The sequence below is a fragment of the Neomonachus schauinslandi genome, chromosome 1 (genome assembly GCF_002201575.2).
Source record: "Neomonachus schauinslandi chromosome 1, ASM220157v2, whole genome shotgun sequence".
NCBI classification, from domain to species: domain Eukaryota; kingdom Metazoa; phylum Chordata; class Mammalia; order Carnivora; family Phocidae; genus Neomonachus; species Neomonachus schauinslandi.
Window position 1 is genome coordinate 118379791 of NC_058403.1, and position 21869 is coordinate 118401659.

At 42.7% G+C, this 21869-nt stretch overlaps 1 protein-coding gene across 2 annotated transcripts in view; it reads right to left on the reverse strand.

The window, feature by feature from the left end:
• Positions 1-1650: 1650 nt before the first annotated feature.
• The window catches only part of ZBTB38 (zinc finger and BTB domain containing 38), a 61339-nt gene continuing 41120 nt past the window's right edge, over positions 1651-21869 (reverse strand). The window contains exons 3-4 of one of the 2 annotated variants that reach the window (XM_044915370.1): positions 4954-8576; positions 1651-3471 (exon numbers count right to left, since the gene is read on the reverse strand). In XM_044915370.1, coding sequence (XP_044771305.1) covers positions 4992-8576 — 3585 coding nt within the window. In that variant the 3' untranslated portion in view covers positions 1651-3471; positions 4954-4991. Of the gene's footprint in view, positions 3472-4681; positions 8577-21869 lie in introns of those variants that run through there. The other variant, XM_021678737.1, reaches the window with a different exon arrangement.

The following is a 21869-nucleotide window of genomic DNA, read 5'->3' on the forward strand; positions in this document are numbered from 1 at the left end:
CATCTCTCTCATAACCCAACACAATCCAATCTGCTTCCGAGCTCCCAGGAGCTCAGGGTTTTTTTTTGTCATCATGGCTTGCCTCATCAGTCTCCTTCCCCAGATCCAGCTCCTTGAAGGCTCAGGCTACCTCTTCTACCTCTATAGCCCTGGGCACAACACCCGAGACTCAAAATTAAACATATTTTGAATGAGTGAATGAAAATTCTACATAAATTAGCATTGTTACATCTTTTAAGTCTCTGTATACCAAAGTTTCCTGTAACAGGAATAACATCCTTACCCCTACCTATAATTACACAGAAGTCATAGCTTTTAAAATTGTTGGGGAAAAAAGTGCTCTTGACTTCTCAGCAAAACATTCTTTTTTTTTAAAAAAAGATTTTATTTGAGAGAGAGTGTGAGCATGAGCAGGGGGCGAGGCAGAGGCAGAGGGGGAAGGAGACTCCCCACTGAGCAGGGAGACCCTGATGACATGGGGCTCCATCCCAGGATCCTGAGATCATGACCTGAGCTGAAGTCAGATGCTTAACCGACTGAGCCACCCAGGCGCCCCTCAGCAAAAGATTCTAAATAAACAGAATTGAGGTCTTGGATGTCAAGAATGAAATAATAATTTAAAAAAATCTTTAAATGTGTAATCATACTTCTGTTATAACCAGTTCTTCCATTAGTTGTCTAAATTTGGAGAGTTTCATTTTAAAAATTGCACACCAAGCCAACTTGCCTGTCCACTGACCACCTTACTTGAAGAGTCAGCATCAAGGGGTGAATACTGGGGAGGGAGAGTGGGGACAAGGGGGGGTTCCTCTCTCCAGAAGGGAGATCAATAGCCCACCAGGATTTGGGGAAGAGGAAGGTGAAGAGTTCTCACATATGGAGGAAACTGCCTCTGCAAAGAGCACCTGATGGAGACAGAGGGCGTGGAACCAAATGAGTTGATGGGAGCCAATGAGAAAAGAGGAAGGTGAGCAACAGGAATAAGAAGACCCAAAGTAATTCATACAATACGTACAAATAGGACTGCCTTGCATGATTTGTTTTGATGATTTTAATCCAGTTACTTTCTCAACTGTTACAAATTTTTTCAATATTGAATCTGTTGTTTTGCTCGATCAAGGACGTTAGTTTCAACAGCCAGCAGTTATCAAAGTTTTGGTTTGGATCTGGTTTGGATTACCCTTCCAATACAAAATTGGTGCTACCGGCCAGCCACGAGGAGGACCGGAAGTCTGAGTTATTTTCCCTGTGTTGGTGATGGATTGCGCGGTGTGAGCCACTGGCACTCCCTTCCACGTGACCTACTGCGACCGACTGCATGCATCTGAAGGTAACGAGTCAAGGTTAGGGGTATGGTCTGTGATGATGGAACACAGTTTTTTCTTTGGGTGAGAAATTACTAGCTTAGAACAGCATTAAATGATAATTTTACTCCATATTCTTGGGGAAAAGTGCACAGGTTTTTAAAAAATGGTTTTATAGGGCAATATCCCAACATCGAGGAGAAAGCCAAACGCCCCAAGTGTTGAGGCGTGAGGACAAAAAGCAGGGGTGTGCCAGGGAGAGCTGAGGCCAGTACAGCCTCCTGAAAGTTGGCACAGGGGGCAGCCACTGTCCTAGAGCTGCCTGCCCTCCTCGCGCCCCTTTTCCTACTCTCCGCTCAGTTTCCAGGAAGCAGTTTCCTCTAAGGTGCTGAGAAGAAACGAAGACATGGGCTCTGAAGTCACGAAGCCCTGGGTTGGAATCCTGGCTCTGTCTGGCTGTGGGATCTTCTCAAAGTCGCTATAAAATGTGGATAGTGAGGATGACTTCCCAGGCTTGTCGGGAAAGACCCGAATGAAACGGCCCAGGGGAAGAACAGTGCCAAGCACCTGGTACCAAGTGGAATTTGTCTCCTGGGGCAGAGACACGTCCAGGGCTCTTGGATTCCACACGCCAAGGTCAGGCCTACCCAAAGCACCGAGTGATAAGAAGACTTCCAGCTCTCTTATTCTGCCCTTTTTTTTTTTTTTTTTAAATGTATATTCCGTTTGGGTCCTAAGCATGTAAGTAGGTATCATGGAATGCAAACAAGTAAGGAAACAGAAATATATTAAGTGAATGATATGTGAAACAAGGCTGTGACTCACAAAGAGGAAACTGCTGCTTGGCTGCACAAAAGAATTAACATTAAAACATTTAAGAGACTTAACATAGGAATAAGCTATTTTAATCAAGCAAAACCAAATTTGTATTCATTATTTCTAAAAATAAAATTAGACTTTTCCAACCCTTAACATCTGCATTTAATAATATCTTCTAACCAAAATACAGATGCTAAAACGGCGAATTACAATATATCTTGTACAGCATACAGTATGTTCACTGTTTACACCTACTTTAATTCTAGTTGGTCGTTATGTACTCAATGCATACTTAAACATCACTCATGATAAAGTTTTCACAATTAACAAAAAAAAATGTGACAAGGCTGTCTTAAAACGGCTCTGCTATAAATTGTATAGAATATACAGAATTACAAAGTCAAGTATTTTTTTATCAAAATATACACCCCTCCCTGAAACTAACACAAGCTATCAACATTTTAAACGAATAATACAATTATAGAAAATATTTGCAAAATTATTTTTTCATGTATAAATATTCTGCCATATTTACTTTGGTCTAGAATTATCAGCATACAAGTCCACTTAAAAAATTTCCACATGTAAGGGCTGGGAGACATCACTACATGTAATAATTTTATATTTAGAGTTACCCCAAATCAAAATGACTGAAATACACAGTAATTCTCTTTGATTAATAATCCTAATTGAGATAAAACAAATTAGTAGATCACAGAATTGCCTATTCATTATTCTAATTATCAATTCAGAAATGATTTTCATAAGCCCTTTGTGACTATCTCTTTGAACAAAACCCAAATGAATAATGCAGGTATACATATATACAATGTATTAAAATAAGGTTGAATTTGCTTGCATTTTCCCATTTTCCTCTATTACATAATACTGTATGTAAGTGAAAGCAGATGAACAAAAGATAAATGCAGATGCAGTACTGGGGTTACTTAACAGCAAAATACTACTATATAAAAAGGTCAGCTCTGATCATGTCCTTCTCTGGGTGTTTAAACGTTTTCTTGCCCACCCAAATCCACATTAAGTCTTCTTCGTGGAGATATCACAATACTTGGAGAGAGGAACTGGAGTCCTTTGAACTACTTCTTCATAATGGTGACCTTGCAACCTTGGATAACCTTGGGCTTCCATCTATCAAATCCCATGAACATGAATGGCTGTAGGTCACCCTTAAACCAGGTTCCGGATTCTGTTCACACTGCTGATCAAAGGGTAGGAATGTTTTCTCTCTCCCTCCTATCCTGGCAGTTTAAATATAAGAATGATGAGTTCCAGCTTCCCAGAACCTAGTCCACATGCCCTACAGGGCAACTGGACTTTGATGGCAATGCTGATGGTGTGGGTCAGCATAAAAGAAAATGAGAAAACTTAAGTGGGTTTTTAGCAAGGGAGCTAGATGTCTGCAAACATGAAGACAAGGCATCTGGCTTTGGGGATAGGTTTCTGAGTCATGTAAGTAAGTGATGGAATCTTACCACTCCACATTCTATCTCCCCACCCCACCCCAAAAAGCAAAGCTTCTGTTTGAGGCAAGGAAGGTCATCGCCTCCTCTTGCCGACTCAAGTCATTAATGGGTGAGGTGGGAGGTGTGTTTCTGATGTCCTTTTGTTTCATACTAGTTAGTGTACACTTGTGGGCTGCATAATCTCCAAGAAGGCTAATGATTATAGGGATTAGGCTTTCTGTCACTTTCAAGTGCCTGGGAATTCACCACCATACGCATTCTTTGCACTAAATCTCCTGGACACTCCTTCAGTGGAATGGGAGGTGTCAGGTTTTACGTAAACCCTTGGGACTGATTAAGTCTGTCTGAAATAGACCCCCATATCCATGGCCTTGTGATGGATGGAAGACTGCAGGGAGTTTCAGAAGAATTTGACCCTTCTTTATTTTCTGAGGTGAGGCCACTGCAAAGTAATATACAGCACAGGTAATCACAGAAAAGTTCTGGGAGGGCTCTCCCCCACAGATAAGGCATGATCTATGTTTTCTGTGACTGGAGTAGACCAGTTCTAGTAATAGCTCAGCCATAACTTCAAGGGAACGGCATTCCATTTAAAAGCATACAATATGCTCTTAAATCAGATTCAAGATGCTTTCTACCGATTTTTCCATCAGTCCTCATTATTTGCAGATCTATTGCTCATCATTATAATTCTCTACAGGGGACATGGACAGTTAAAAGTCATAGTGATTTATATATGTATTTTACAAGGTTTGTGTTGCAGAAAAGTAGTTCTAGATAATGAATGTCCTACTTAGGTTACTCAATTTCACACATATTTTCAGCTATAATATTAAATATTTCATATATATCCAAAATTTAAACAATTTTTAATAGCACAGAAGCTGGATGGGAAAAATGACTGTCATAGCTCATTTACCTTCTAACATATTTATGAAGATGATGTTTCCATGATATCTGACCCTCGTTTTCTCCAGTGGACTAAAGACAGCTCAGCAGCCAGTTCCTATCAGCACTTACTAGAAAGTTTTAAATTAGGCTAACATTAGCCTCCCCCCCCCACCCCCCCCACTGGCAGAAATACCACAGCTAAGAACTTCATAAACTTCCACAAGATACTTGGGATACTGGAGGATTTGGCTATTTTGTAATGAAGTTAATGCTAAAACCCAAAGTAGGTATTAGGATCCTTTTTTCTGGAATTTTCACAAATGAGATTTTCTTTTTTTACATTTCACTCCTTCATGACTGTTGCGTGAACAAAACTTTAAAAAAAAAAAAAACACAGAAGAAAACAGCTAACTAAAAAAACAAAAACAAAAAAAACCCCCAAACAACAAACCCACCAACTTATATTTTTGAAGACTTTTCTAAGTATCGCCACTCAAAGGACATTTTCAACAATGGTTTGTACGTTATCCTTTTGGTCACTGTCTTCTGAGTCATTGACATGTGGGTTCTCCAGGGGGTTTGAGTTCTCCTGGCACATGTCACCTTCTACTTTCTCCCGCTGACTTGGACTTTTGAATAAGTGTTTCTTCTGGTGCATTCCAAGGGCAGCAGCTGTTTTGCAAATTTTGGGGCACTGGAAGCAGGCATAGCCCTTCCCGTCATGCTCCCAAATGTGCCTCTGCTCGTGATTCCTTTTTGTGGAAAGGTACAAAAAGCTCTGAAAGCAGAACTGACAGTGGTAACGCTTTTCGCCTGTGTGGATCCTTTCGTGGATCTTGAGGGTCTCGTTCAGCGTGAATGCCTTGTTGCAGTACTGACAGATGAACTCCTTCACGCCCAGGTGGATGCGTTCGTGTTTCTGCAAGTTTCCCTGCACCGAAAAGCACCGCCCACAGGTCTTGCACTGGTACGGCTTCTCTCCGGTGTGACACCTCATGTGCATCTTGAGGGTGGACGGGCTCTGGAACTGCTTGGCACAGAACTCGCAGGCGTACGGCCTCGCAGTGAGATGCCGGTGGGGCCTCCCTTGATTCCCCGCCCCCGAGGCTTTGTCTCCATCACAGAGTTCACACTGCAGCTTGGGCATCTCCTTATTTTCTTCTTCCTCGAAGGCCTTCTCCTGGGGAGCCTTCCCCACGGCACAGTCCAGTTCTGCTGGGTATCTGCACTTACTGCTTGGGCTCCTGTTTTCATGCTCTTTCTTCCAGTTGGCCTTCCTCATTTTTCTCAGCTGTCTGGATTTCTTTTTGGGTTTGTAGTTGTAGTAAGGACGCCAGGGCTTGTCGGTGGAATCCTGGTCACTGGCATCGTCAAACATTTCGTTCATTTCCACACACTCGGACTGGCAGAGCCCGAGGGGGCTGGCTCTGTTGGTTTCCGGGTCACTCTCCTGTGGCAAAGCCTCCTCCTCCATCGGGTACTTGGGTCTTCTTCCTCTTTTATAGAACAGCTTAGATCCCAGGATGTGCCTTTTCACGATGGCTTCGTTTCCGATTTTCACCGTTATCTGGCACAGGGGCGCGACGTTGCTGTTTGTAGAGGTTCCAGGCAGAGCGGGCTTTGCAATGTAGGTTTCGATTTTACTGGTTTCTTTAACATTTGTGGTTTTGCTCAGTGACCCTCCAGGATCAGCCACGTACTTGGACTCGTCTGCTACCTCTGCCTTGTTACACAGCACGGTTTTCTTTTTCTCCTTGATGCTCTTAGGCCTGCTGACCACTCTGCTCACTTTATCAGGCTCAAGTCTGCTGTCGTCTTTCAGGGCCTGACTGACAGCTGGGTCTGAAGGGGCTCGGTGGTTGCTGCTGGCCACGGCGGCCACGGCCGTGCTGTGCATTATCACCGATGAGAACTGGCTACTGTGCACAATGACCGAGGGTGCTGAGCCACTGTAGCTGATCACAGAGGCTGCGTGCTCACTGCCGTTACTCAGAGATGAAACAGGTACATCCCCTCCCGGCAGGTCAGAGCTGCCGGCATTCTCCGTGGAAGAAACAGACACCTCGGCGGAATAAAAGTGATTGTCGAGGTCCACTTTCAACGTTTCCTCTCCCCATTTGGTCCCCTCTGCGTTCTGTACGTTGGCAGAAGTGGGTACCTCCTGACGTGCAGACGTTTCCAGGGGGATGGCGGGACTGTTGGTCAAGGTGTTTACGCGGTCCTGGAAATTCAGTGTTGGTAACTCAGAGCTGTGTGGATTCTGAATAACATAGGGGCCAGCTGCAGAGTCATTCATCTGACTGTTCTCTCGGGCATTTTCATAGGAAGAATTTCGGTAGCTTTTATAAGGAGCCCTCTTGCATTTCATAGGCAGTAGCCTGTAAAGTTTATATGGATAGACGCTAGGCTTCAGGCCTCCATTGGCTGTTTTTTTACTGATGGAAAGTCTATGATCTATGGCATGGAAAGACTTCTGATGGTTCTTGAGAATATAGTAGGTCATGAAAGTTTCAAGGCAGAAAATGCACTGATAGCGCCTTTCTCCTGTGTGCCAAATTTCATGTCTTGTCCTGTACTCGGCCAATGCAAATACTTTGTTGCAGTAATGGCAAGGATAGGTTCTTCTCCACGAGTGAACATTTGCATGCCTTCGGAGGCTGGACAAAGTTACATAACTCCGTTTGCATACAACACAACTGTAGAGCATCTGCCCGTTCACAAATTTAACCATGTGGTCCGTTTCTGGCAAGGTGCTTCCGGTACTGGAAAAGTCACCGATCCTGTTTTCAGACAACAGAGGTTCTGGACCCGTGAATGAGCTACCATTCTGTCCAATGGTAGGATAGTTTTCTAAAAAGCGCTGGTTTCCTCCAGGAACAGGCATGTGGCTGGACCGCATACAAATCTGCTCGTGCCGATCCAGCCTGTTCAGAGTGCTGAACTGCTTGTTGCAGTACTTGCACACCAAAGGCTCCTGGGTTGGCTTGTGAAGCTGCATGTGGGCACTGAGCAGGGCGCTACTGTCAAAGGATTTGGAACAACAGCTACAATTGTAAACGAGAGGCGGGACCTCTGCCGCCGGTGGCCCAGGAACATCCGAGGATTTATTTGCATCTTCCTTGGAAAAACGGACATCTCCTTCGTTGTTGGGAGATTTCGAACGAGGCAGGACTGCAGCCGGCTGTGGGCTTCTTTCTTGATGAACCTCTAAGCTGGTTACCGGAGGGAGTGGTATATTGTCTGTAGCTGAGTCAGAATCCGGGGGTATGGACACTGTCTTTGGCTTTCGGCATGTTTTCGGTTTTGCTGCAAGAGCCTCACAATTTTCTTTACCTGTCTTAGCAGGGGAGCTGCTGTCATGTTCACGGGCAGGCTGATTTCTGTAGGCCTCAGCCACGGAAGAAACGGCATACGAGTGCTCCGCTAGGGTGCGGACGGGCTCCGCCTCGTGACACACGTCGGCCCTCTCTAGGCAGAGGCTAGCGGTTCTCATGGAGTCAGAGACCTTTTTGAAACTTGCCCTCAAGTCCAGTGGAGAAAACATGTTATTACTATTTTCTGTCTCAATGATGGAAAATGCATTGGTGATCCTTGGCCCGTTGGTGATAGCAGGCTCTTCGTGCCTTTTTTCATTTTTTTCTTCTTTAACCACTCCCTTTTCGGTAATGCAGAATACATAGGGACCAGGGGAATTTGAGAAGTTGCGATCAGTAAGATCTTCCAAGAAGGATATTCCCAGCTTTTTTCCTGCAGCTGCAAGATCGGTGACTGTTTCCTGTCTCTTGACGACAACTGTGGAGCTGTAGATATAATTAAGGATTTCTGTAAACACTTCAGCTTTGAGATCATCCAGTTCCAGGACATGGCTGGAAATACAGATCGTATGGCTCCAAAAGATATTTTTGAAATAAAGGCTTGAAGCAGCTAGGACATTGCTGTGTGCTTTAAATTTGGTGTCTTCCACAATAATTGTGACATCACACAAAATGCCCCGAATGCGCTGCTCATTTAAGATGGAGAGCACTGTGTCACTGTGCAAGTCGTCCTTGAGGTCCCTGGAAAGGGACATGACTGTCATCTGAAACAAGAGGAGACAGATGATCAGAGACCCTGCCACAAGTAGTTTCCTTCTTAAGTAAGCTCTATGCCCAATGTGAGGCTCAAACTCACGACCCCTCAAGAGCTGCATGCCCTACCGACTGAGCCAGCCAGGCACCCCAACAAGTAGTTTCTTTATTTCTAGACAATTTTCAACACTTTTGAAACACTTTTTTTTTTTTGGTATGAAAATACAGGTTTTTATCTCATTCTGCTGTTACTTGCAAGACTTGGAGTCAACATTAGAAGCTAAATCTTGATCTCGCCCCAGCCTGTTTCTCATACCATCGCTAATAGTTGTTATAGTTGGAAATCCTCCCAGAACTCTTTCTCCAAAGCTGTAGCTATATATACACGTCCAAATTTGGGAGGAGGAGGGTTTCTCCCCACAAATGTTTAGGGTCTCTTCGTCACTCAAGACTGCTGCACTGAATTCCTAGAGCTGAGTAATGCTATGGTCCTGCTACAACCTCCTATTTTCACCGATAATCCTGATGATCTGATCCAAACATCATTTATGAAGCAGGAAGATGATTTTTTTTTTAAGTTTTCCCTAAGTAAGCAGTACCTGTATATAAAGGTACTGCCTGCTCAGAGAAGAACTGGAGAAGCCATTCCTAATTTGTGGCTCTGAAAGGTCCCTGGATGGGAAGCCTCAGTCTGCATGACCAAGTCTGACCACCAGGGGTGCCCTGCCTCTCTGCGCTACTGGCCCTTACTCTTCTTTCTCTGATTTCCGTTTCAGGATAGCCAAGGTAGATTAAGGGTTTTCAAAAACAACTCTGTGAGGTACTGAAGGCACACAAAAAAGAAACAACACACAAAACCAGGAAAGTATGCCTCTGAGTCTAGTGCTATCTCACTGTGGTTTTGATTTGCAGACATCTCTACAAGATCTTGATTTCAATTCCTTCGAATACATACCCAGAAGTGGGGTTGCTGGATCATACAGTAGTTCTATGGAGGAATCTCCATACTGTTTTCCATAGTGGGAATTTACATTCCCACCAAGAGTGCACAAGGGCTCCCTTTTCTCCAACCCTTCATCAACACTTGTTATCTCTTACCTTTTTGATTTTAGCCATTCTAACAGGTGTGAGGTGGTATCTCATTGTGGTTTTGATTTGCATTTCCCTGATGATGAGTGATGTTGAGCATCTTTTCATGTGTCTGTCGACCACCTGTATGTCTTCTTTGGAAAAATGTCTATTCAGGTCCTCTGCCCATTTGTTAATTGGATTATTTGTGGGTTTTGGGTGTTGAATTGTATAAATTCTTATATATTTTGGATATTAACCCCTTATTAGATATATCTTTTGCAAATATCTTCTCCCGTTTGGTAGGTTACCTTTTTGTTTTGCTGATGGTTTCCTTTGCTTTGTGAAAGCCTTTTATTTTGGTGAGTCCCAACAGTTGATTTTTGCTTTTGTTTCCCTTGCCTGAGACATATCTAGAAAAATGTTTCTATGGCTGATGGCAAAGAAATTACTGCTTGTGTTCTCTTCTAGGATTTTTATGGTGTCAGGTCTCACATTTAGGTCTTTAATCCATTTTGAGTTTATTTTTGTGTGTGGTGTAAAAAAGTGGTCCAGCTTCATTCTTTCACATGTAGCCAACCAGTTTTCCCAGCATCAGTAATTCCACTACTGGGTATTTACCCAAAGAAAATGAAAACACTAATTTGGAAAGTATATGCACCCCTATGTTTATGGCAGCATTATTTACAATAGCCAAGATATGGAAGCAGTCCACATGTCCACTGATAGATGAATGGATAAAGTAGATGTGATACACATACACACTGAAACACACACACAGGAATATTACTCAGCCATAAAAAAGAATGTTGCCATTGACCTAAAGGGTATGATGCTAAGTGAAATAAGTCAGAGAAAACAAATGCCATATGATTTTTACTCACATGTGGAATTTAAGAAATAAAACAAGTGAACAAAGGAAAAAAAAAAAAAGAGACAAAAAAACCAGACTCTTAAGTACAGAGAGCAAACTGATGGCTACCAGGGGGAGGTGGGTGGGAGGAGGGGTGAACTAGATAAAGGGGATCAAGCATACATTTATCGTGATGAGCACTGAGCAATGTACAGAACTGCTGAATCAGGGCGCCTGGGTGGCTCAGTCGTTAAGCGTCTGCCTTCGGCTCAGGTCATGGTCCCAGGGTCCTGGGATCAAGCCCTGCATCGGGCTCCCTGCTCAGTGGGAAGCCTGCTTCCCCTTCTCCCACTCCCCCTGCTTGTGTTCCCTCTCTCGCTGTGTCTCTCTCTCTGTCAAATAAATAAAATCTTTAAAAAAAAAAAAAGAACTGTTGAATCATTATATACCTGAAACTAATATAACACTATGTTAATTATATTTCAATAAAAAAATACTGAGTCTAGTCACAGATTCCTAAATTAGCACAATTTAAAGGCACAGTGGCTCTTGTTCTGGTTCAAGGATCTTATCTCTGTTCTTCCCAGAGCCTAATTCTTGTTATTCTTTCTATATATTTTATACCATAAGCCTGGGATGGCCAGAACCTACCAATTAATATTTTAATGAGGGATAGAATATTATATAAAAAATACATGGTCTGTAGGGATCTAAGACACAAAAATTAAAACTTAACCTTACTGCGTGCGATGTATTTTGTCCTCTTCCATTGTCTCTCATTTAAAAAATGTTAACAGCAACTCACTAAACTAATGTCACTGTACACTAACAGATCAGTCCTGCAGTTAAAACCAAAAACCTCCCTCTGGTCTAAAGGCCATACTGACTAGCTATTCATTCAGCCTCTCTCTCTTTAGATGTCCAGAAAGCAGCAGAGCTTGAAGATACTTCTTTAGCTCCCAGTGGCAAGGTCTTCCTAGCCCTGGAGTCCCATCTTTAACCCATGGCATTCATTCAGTTGTGGAGAGACCAGATGGCCACTTATGAATTTCTTTTTACCCTTTTCTAAAGCTATTATAAGTTGTGCCCATTATGTTATTTAGTGTTCTTTATACTTTAGGATCCATTTGATTCTTTGATCTCTTCTAGCCATAGGAAAATTACTACTAACAAATTCTTCTATTCCCAAGACAAGGAAGCTTAGAACTAACTCTCATCATCGCCTGTTGTAGCCATAGTTAGCCTGGGTTTCTGGTGTGACTATGGTTTCATTTTCTTTATTTAACCTTAGTTCTTCTACTCTTGTTTACCCTTCCTTTAAATTGTAATTGTTCTTGAATCTTTCCTAGAAGTGTGAGGGATTAAGTCTATGAATAAAAATGGAATTAAATGAACTGGAATCTACGGCTTCCTCTATGCCCCTGAAGGAGAGGGGGCCACCCTGAGCAGACAGCGGGACTCCATCCTTCACTGGTTATAGATCAATGACATATTTGGCTGATGCTTCTTTTGCCTCCCTTGGGGTCTCTGCCCTGGGCCCCTGTAGAATCTACTTTCTCTCCTGACTCATTTATTCTCATCCTGTTTGGCTTTTCTGAAGCCCATACATTATTCCAATTCTTTACCCAGCCTGACTGGGTAGTCTCAGATCTGGCAAAACATGTACTATGGTTTTAAACGGTGGTTTCCATCTTGGCTTAGTTCCATGCTGACACCTATTTTGTCCTTCCACCTCAAAATTACTGCTTCTTCTGAAACACCCCAGTTCACAGCACTGTGAAACTCCCACAGGCCCCACCTCCACATGGGGCATGCGGTATTTCCCATCAAGCTAATACTCTGAGGTGTTTGATGATAGGCCCCACCCACTTCTGTAGGATGGCATGATTCTTCACTTAGATTGCTCAGGTAGGATGGTTAGTAAAAGGCTAACTGTTAAAATCTAAGAATATCTTAATCATACAGGAGTTAGAATAACACATATAATAGGAAGTATCATTATATTTGTCATTAACACATCCTCCTAACTTTGGAATATCCAAGTATGACACTGTTCAAAAGGGGGACTATCTACCATCGTGTGGCAGGAATCCTTTTAAAATCATAGTGACTGTGCAGCACTTTGATTTGCCTTCTTGGCACATACATAAAAACTTCATTCTTGTGTCAATTTTACCCAGCACATACGTTAATACCTAACATGGTCAGACACAGGGCTCAGGGCTGGAGATACTGAAGCATGTGAGGCAAGTCTCTGTCCTCAAGGAGCTCAGAGTCTAGGAGAAGAAAGAGAACTGTCAACTAATAATTGGAATCCACGATGGTAGGCCTTATACTAAAGGTATGTACAAAGTGTTAAAGGATGAAATGCCAACTTATTATTTATAGGGGCCCTGGAAGGCTTGACATCAGTCAACTGGGGGGACACCTGGGTGGCTCAGCCGTTAAGCGACTGCCTTCGTTCGGCTCAGGTCATGATCCCAGGGTCCCGGGATCGAGTCCCGCATCGGGCTCCCTGCTCAGAGAGAAGCCTGCTTCTCCCTCTCCCCCTCCCCCTGCTCATGTTCCCTCTCTCGCTATCTGTCAAATAAATAAATAAAATCTTTAAAAAAAAAAAAAGTAAAACTGGGATGTGGGAAAGGCATTCTAAGCAGAAGGAACACCGTGGGCAAAGCAAACACAAAATGTTTTTTTTAAGCAGGCCCCACACCCAGTGTGGAGCCCAACACAGGGCTTAAACTCATGACCCTGAGATCAAGACCCGAGCTGAGATCAGGAGTCAGACACTTAAGCAACTGAGCCACTCAGGCGCCCCAAGTAGTTTTTATTAACCAGCTAGAACCAGGCCCGGGGCGGCTGACAATAAAACCCCATTGCCATAAAAGAAGTAAAAATTCTGCCTTCAAAGTTTTGTGGTGTAGCAAGGGAAGTAAGAAGTGTTTATGAAACGCTGCATAACAAAGACATGTGCAGGATGATCATGCAGGCAGGCAGGCTGGTCAGGAGAACACAGTGGGAGTTCTGGGGAGCAGCTGGGGAGTGGGAGCGAGGGAAGGCACAGGGAGTAGCTCAGCAAAGCTCTTTAGGAGGAAGCGCCGTCTACTGGATCTTGAGGGCAGAATTTAGCTCTGCAGATATAAACAAAGGGAGGAAAGAGAATTTCACTCACAAAGAGGCACAGAGTTTCATGCCCTCAAGAAGTTTAGAATCCAAGAGTCAATGTAAGAGTGTAAAACAACAAGCCCCAATCTGCACAAGCAGGCTAGAAAAGCAGTGAAAGTTGCTGAAGGTGCACCTTAACGTCTCTCAGACTCCAGCACCCACCTTTCGAGCTTACCAGTGCCTGCCACGTGGACTGCCCCCCCCCCCCCGCTGTAGTCACCTGATCACTTCAGAAGCTGCTATAACTATAAGCCACATCCTACATGTCCAAAGGGCAACACAGAAATGAGTCTGAAGTCTGTAGACCAGAGGACCACAGGCAAATCTGGTTCCCGCAGGTTTTGTCTGGCCAACCTGGTCTTTGGAACCATGTTTCTGAAAAACTGGGCTGATGTCAAAAAGAGTAAGATTTAACATAAAAATCAATATATCTTTTCTTGAACAATAAGAAGAGTGGGCAACAGTGGTTGCTGCCTGCCTGGCAAGAAGGACTGGGCACCTAGTAGCTGTGCCCCCTCATCACGGTCACCTATAGTCACACGCTGCTGGCCCAGGCACTTACCACCAAGTGGCTTTTCTCTGTCACATGACCAGCCTGGCCCCTTCAGCTGGCCTCCTTTGTTGCGACTGATAAGAACATTCCGTGAAATAACATTAGACCCACAGATCTTATCAGACATACTTAACTTTAAAGATATCTCCAAAATTAAAATTAAGACTTATAAATGAGCTTTTGTGTGTTGGCAGTCATCCTCAGCAAAAATAGTAGTCTTGACTTAAAAAAGTTAAAGTGACCTCCTCTACTCTATTTCTTTATAGAGAATAACTTAATACTGAAGCTTTAGGAGTTCCTGCCAATGGAAAGCCCACGGAAGACCTCAGAAAAATAAATATGAGACGGGAAGATGAGATTTAATTTATGTGTAACTTTCTAAAATGTTTTCTAAAAAGCAAGTTTCATGCAATAAATTCACTATTCTCAGTAATATTACCAAGATGGAATAGATAAACATGAAAAAGGCTAATAAAAATGTCACAGATGCAAAAATTTTGGTGGGCCTACATTTCTTTTAAAATAATTTGTAATTAGATAACGGTGGTCATCTGACTTATGTTACTATTTTCCTGAGTTTGTATTTAAGCTATAAATAGCCTTTAACATATACCTTCTAAATACATAAATATACATATGCATGTATTCATATGTATGTACAAATAAATGTGTGACTTTATTATAAATATATGAGCGTATGCTATATAAAAATGTTTACATAGTCATACACTTATTTATAAATATATATACATATATATATAAAAATATATGGTGAACACATAATTCAGCATCTAAAACAGGACACTTGAGAGAGAAAACAGATGCAACTAATAACTATGCCAGAGAAACAGGTATATATTGGTTCAGTACCTGGGGAAATAGGATGAATGGTCATCCTCTATTTATTTATATATATACACATATACATAAATATATATACACACATATATAAATTTTTTAAAAATTTTTATTTATTTATTTGACAGAGAGACAGCGAGAGAGGGAACACAAGCAGGGGGAGTGGGAGAGGGAGAAGCAGGCTTTCCGCTGAGCAGGGAGCCCAACATGGGGCTCGATCCCAGGACCCTAGGATCACGACGTGAGCCGAAGGCAGACGCTTAATGACTGAGCCACCCAGGTGCCCCTATATATATAAATCTGTATATATACATATACATATACAAAATATAAACCTCTATATAAATATAAAATTCCATATTATAGTTATAAGTACATATGTGTATATTTACGTAAAATGTACTTAAAAGTATATAAAATGCTTTTAAGAATTTTATAATTATATGATAAACATACTTTATAATTACACTTTACATAAATGCCATTGGGAAATTCTAGTTAATTCATATACTTAGGATCTTCTGCTGCTTTTGTCTCCTGCCATACCCCAACCTTCCCTAATAAATACACATATATTTAATGCAAAGGTGGGCACTTAAATAAAATACTTCTGATGATTAAATTACCTCTTCTTCAGCTTTTAGAATGAACTAGCTTTAAAAAAAATAAAATAGGGGTGCTTGGGTGGCGCAGTCGGTTAAGCGTCCAACTCTTGGTTCTGGCTCAGGTCCTGATCTCAGGGTTGTGAGATGAGCCCTGAGTCGGGCTCTGCGCTCAGTGAGGAGTCTGTTTGGGTTTCTCTCCCTCTTCGTCTGTCCCTCCACCCTGTGCTCTCTCTCTCTCTCTCTAAAATAAATAAATCTTTAAAAAATAAGTCTATGCTCATGGTAAAATATTCCAACAGTACAGAACTGTATAAAGGTGCAAAGCAGAAACCCCCTTCTCCATCCTAGCCTCCCTTCCCCCACACCAATGCGCCCATTAACACGCACAGCTCGCATACTCCCTAGCCACGGATACCTTTTTCCTAACTTCAGAAGATTTATAAATGACATCTGTATAAAAGCTCTAGGAGAAAAATTATTTCCTCTTGAGTTTCTCCTACCCTAGATTCTATCTCCTCTGCTTGGCAATTCCTTAAACTTACTCATCTCAGGTGACTGCCCATTTGGGCAGTGTCCATCCTCTAGAATTTCTAGATTTTGGCTCCTACCTTTATTATAATATGTGTTATAATATTTTTTTTTAAAGATTTTATTTATTTATTTGAGAGAGAGAGAATGAGAGACAGAGAGCACGAGAGGGAAGAGGGCAGAGGGAGAAGCAGACCCCCTGCTGAGCAGGGAGCCCGATGTGGGACTCGATCCCTGGACTCCAGGATCATGACCTGAGCTGAAGGCAGTCGCTTAACCAACTGAGCCACCCAGGCGCCCTATGTGTTATAATATTATGCAGTGTTATGCATTTGTTCATGTTTATATCCTTCCCTACTTGCTCCTTGAGTGCAGGGTCAATCTAACTCATCTTTGTTCTCCTGATACATATAGGGTATATAGCACACTGTTGATGACGTTGACAGTGAGCGAGAGGAACTGCCTCTTCAGACCCTGAGCAGCAAATGGCTTAAATTACACATTGTGCTTAGAAAAGTTCCTGATTTAAAGTTTTAAAAATGAGAACCAGATGAACCCAAATTCTACTTTACAGAGAGCAAAATTAACTCTTATTAGAAAAATAAAAATTAATTCCTGTCCATTTTTTCCCTAGTTTCCTTCTAATCTGGCAGTTCTCAAAGTGTTTCATGGACCTTGAGTCTCCCAAGACCCTTTCGTCAGGCTCGTGAGGGCAAAACTATTTTCATAGTAACACAAAGATGTCATTTGCCTTTCTTCCCCCACCATGTTAACATGTGCATGAACAGTACAAAAGCAATGATGGGTAAAAGAGCTGATGCTGTAGCAAACATCAAGCCAGTAATACCCAGATGAAAAAGTGAAAATTATTAATTTTATTAAATCTTTTGACTATTGAATATACACCTTTTCACCATTCTGTGTGATAAAATGGGAGGCAGACACAAAACACTTGCAGTGCATACTGAAAAAACCATGACTGCCTTAAGGAAAAGTGCTTGGGTGGTTCTTTGTGCTGTGAGCTGAATTAGCCAACTTTTTTTTCATGGAACACCGTTTTTACATGAAAAAACGACTGATAAATTATGGTTATTCAGATGTGGATATCTGGGCAAACATTTACTTTAAAATGAACTAAGTGTGCCTGTCATTTCTTTTTTTTTTTTAAAGATTTATTTTAGAGAGAGAGAAAGAGAGAGAGTGGAGGGAAGGACAGAGGGAGAGGGAGAGAGAGAATCTCAAGCAGACTCCCTAATGAGCGCGATCCCATGACCCTGAGATCATGACCTGAGCTGAAATCAAGAGTCTGGATGCTTAACCGACTGAGCCACCCAGGTGCCCCTCAAGGAAGTAGCCATTTTATTGCCAGTAATAATATTTGTCTTTCAGGAAAATTACAATATTGGAAAACTTGGTATTTAACATAAACTTTGGTATCCACCACCATGAGCTCTATGCTTCTCAATACATAATGATTTTTTTAATGAGGTTAGTGGTAATGTTAATGAATGTGATTTTTGGATACCATGCAATGAGTCTGGAAGACAGGCACAGTTCAGTGAACTAATATTTTCCAAATAACCAATGCATACTGTTACCAAAAAACCATGCACGGGCTAAAAGGTGAAAGAAACATCAGTAGATTTAAATGTGACAAAGTATGGAAAGTTCATTGTAATGGTTTCAAGTTCCATGTTGCGACTAATCTTTAAAAAACCACCTACCTGTCAAGTTTTGGTGTATTATCAAAGAATATCCACAATTAACTGAAAAAGCTATTAGAAAACTTCTCCCCTTTCCAACTACCTATTTGTATGAGGTGAGGTTTTCTTTACATACTTCAACTATAACAATATACTTGCCACTGAATTCAGAAGCTGAAATGAAAATCCAGCTGTCTTTCTATCAAGCTAAATGTTATATATTTGCCACTTTTCCCATTATATTTTTTGCCTTAGAAAACAGTTATTTTTAAAAATATGTTATTTTATCATGCAATTGGGTTTATTGTAGTCATTTTTCATGAGTTAATTGTTTTTTAAGTTCTCCTTTTAAATTCTGAATATGGCGGGGCGCCTGGGTGGCTCAGTCAGTTAAGCGTCTGCCTTCAGCTCAGGTCATGATATCAGGGTCCTGGGATCAAGCCCTGCATCGGGCTCCCTGCTCTGCAGGAAGCCTGCTTCTCCCTCTGCCCCTCCCCCTGCTCATGTTCCCTCTCTCACTGTCTCTCTCTGTCAATTAAATAAATAAAATCTTTAAAAAAAAAATAAAATAAATTCTGAATATGGCAAATATTGATAGATCTGTAACTCTGATAATCAGCAAAAGCTCTTTGGGTCCTCAACAATTTATAAGAGTGTAAGGGGGTCCTGGGAACAACAAGTTTGAGAAATGCTGTTCTAACCTATAAGAAAATGTTCAAAATGATTGTTAAAGATATAATTTAAAAATTATTTTACTCAAAATAAATCAGATATTGGCTTAAAAGAACTAGGGAAACAGTGGATGAAAATGTGGTAAAATACAAAGCAGAAATCCCCAGGAGGAGAGGCCAAGGGATGGAGAAACACAGACACGCCCACCGTCACACAGATACACGTTCTCTAGCTGTCTTTAACTGCCCAAGCTTGAAGTGGTTACTAACCGTCCCTGCAGTCTGAGCATGGCTGAAAAGCCAGGGGGACCAACAGTCCCTCCACACTCTCCGTACTCTGGTGAAAATTGTTCCTTGATTTGCAGGACCTCCGCCTCTCTTCTGTTTGAACAATCTAGCACTGCTTGCATTCCCGCCTTCCAAATCTCAAAGGTTAGCTTGGTCACAGTATTCTGTGTGCCCATATGATTCTATCCTTTCATCTATCAAATTAGCTCCCTCCCCATTAGATCCTGGAGACCGCTTTTAGGCACTGGTCTACTCGTTCTCCAACTAAACTTGGAAAAAGGGGAACAATTCTTACCAATGATCTGAGCAACTAACTCCCTGTATTTCCAGCTTAATTAAATCTTCCCTCCCAATCAGCCAAGACAACTTTACTGAAATACACAGAAGTCAAAAAACTTAAAGTGAGAGTTTCCATATAAACTTTAACTCTCACAGCGCAAAAAAAAAAATCTTGGAAAACCTCTTTATTAATCAACAACATACCTATCATGTAGAACTTTATAGGGCTTGCTAATAAAACTTGGTGTACTTTTATTAGTAAATCTTTAAGAGTCGATGGAGAGCAAAGTAACGCTACCCTGAGTAAGGCCACTCTCGTGGGCCAGACTGAGGCCCATTTTTCTAAATCTTCTGATCAGAGGCAGAGGCCAAGCGCCCTCTCGCAGCACACTGGCTACTCAATTCCTAACGTACATAACAACAAAACTGAATCAACAGAGCAGCTTTCGCTTCTCTCTACTGCACGTCTTCCTCTATAAAAAGAAACTTAGAAATAAAACCCAACTAAAAAAAGAACACACTATATTAGGATACTGACCTGGAATCCTGCAAAAGTCAAACGCACAGTCCATTTTGGGGCAGTGTGGGGCCCATATCGAGTGGAAGCTGCGAGTCCCCGCAGAAAGTGTGCTGACAAAGGACCCCGCTTCAGGGATCCCGCTCCCCCAGCCTGCACACATCTTTGCAGCACACTTTCTCATAGTCACGTTGGGGGACTACGTCAGACCTCCTCATATGACAAGGTGTCAGAAATACACGCATCGGATCTCAGAAACAGATTACAAAACAGAAGCCCTTTAGAGAATATGGCTGTGTCTAGGAAAAGGAAAATCCTCGATTCTCTTCTAAATGCAGTCCGAAAGGGGTAGAGAAGAGCTGCATTTATCAGACTCTAATGCAATTAAACTATCAGATTCAAGAAGGCATTGTAAGGCAAGGAAAGTTTGCTTTTTCAACTGGAATTAAAGCCGTTCAAAAGGCCGACATCAGAAAGCTGCTAGGGTGTATTTGACAGAGGGAGGTTGGCTTGAACAACCTTACCTGAATGTATTACTTTGAAAAGGTAAACATTTGGTCTCTAGACTTGTAGTTGCGTGCATATTGATTGTAAGAACAAGTATTATCAGATTCATGAGTGATGCAATGGGCTCGGTTAAATATTTCAGGCTGCTTGTTTGGAAAGATGAAAGGGGGAAAAGGTCCTTGGCTTCTCTTTTTCTTTTTCAAACACAACAGTATTTCAGGGTAGCCCATGTCCCTTGGGTTCATCTCAGGATTGAGCTTGCCCACATACCTACTTAAGAAACCCGGCCAACAGGCTTCAAGTGTTTCTCTCATAAGCCCTCCAGGGCTGTGTTCATTTCTCATCTCAGCCAAGCTCCACTGACACTCAGAGTCCCTGATGTGGAAGGCATTTTTTAATCTGAATGCTGGGGGGACTGAGTTACCAAAATGATCAGGGACAGGGTTCCTGTCCTCAGAAACGTCTCAGTTTGGGGTGAGCTTATCATCAAGAGCTGCTTTCAAAAACCAAATACCGTTTTCTTGTGAACCTAAAGGGCCGACTGATTTAATGGCCCTGTTCCTCTCAGTGGACTGCTTCGTCCTGGAAAGGGCAGAGGGAAGAACTGTCAGATATTCTGGCTACTGAACAAGAATGACCCTTCAGCTAGTCATAAGGGTGGGTCATCCTGAAACAGACCGAACACCAACTGCTGCTTGGGCATTATACTATCTAAACCCACCTCCCCATGGCACCTTCCCTCTCTAGCCCCTGCTCCCTGTGCACCCCAGCTTTCTGGGGACTGCCGCACGACAAGGAATCACAGTTTACACTGGTTCTTTCTGGATGAGCCAGAAACTGGGCAGGGAGGAGTGAGTGCCACAACACACACAATGCAAAGCTCAGCGCTTGGCACACAGTGGGGTTCAGTGAGTGCGGGCTGGAACCAGCTGGAGGACTGACCGTGTCCTGCTTCAGCTGGTGGCTTTGGAGAGAACTGCATTGTAGTCCATGCTTCATGCGGTACATGGGACGATCTTTTAAAAAACTCAAATGAGATCAAGCCAAGCCCTGCTTAAAACCCTTCAGTGGTTTTCCCCTGAAGTCAGCACAAAATCCAGACCCTTCACTGTGGCCTGTGAGGCCCGGTGTGGTCCACGGGTCCTGTCCACTCTCTCTCGACTTGCCTGCTGCCTTCCATCCCACTCTCTGTGCTCACTACATAGGCCTCCTTTTGCTTACTCCACCAGCCAAGTCTCTTCCAGCCCTGGGGTCTTTAAACACATTGAACCCAGAACTGCCCATGGCTGGCTCACTCTCATGCTTCGGGCCCGCTCAGACATCATCCTGGAGGGACCACCCTGTCTGTCTTTGATCCTGCTTTCACTCGCCCTCACCATGCCTGGTTTTCCTTCGTACACCTATCCGCAACCTGCCATTATCACGTGTGTCGGCCTACCTGTTCACTGTCCACTCTGCCCAATAGGAGGTAAGCTCCAGGAGGGAAAGGACCTCGTCCACCCTGTTCACTGCTACGTCTACAGGACGCAGCACACGGTGGGCACTCGGGAAATATCTGCTGAATGACCAGTGAAGTGGCTGTGCACAAAATACACAAATGAGGCTCACCCTGATTAAAAAAGAGCAACCTGCCCCTCTCCCCCGCGTTCCCTGTGCCCTGTACCCTGCTCTGCTTTTTTCTTTTCCATGGTACCCACAGCATTCCAATATAC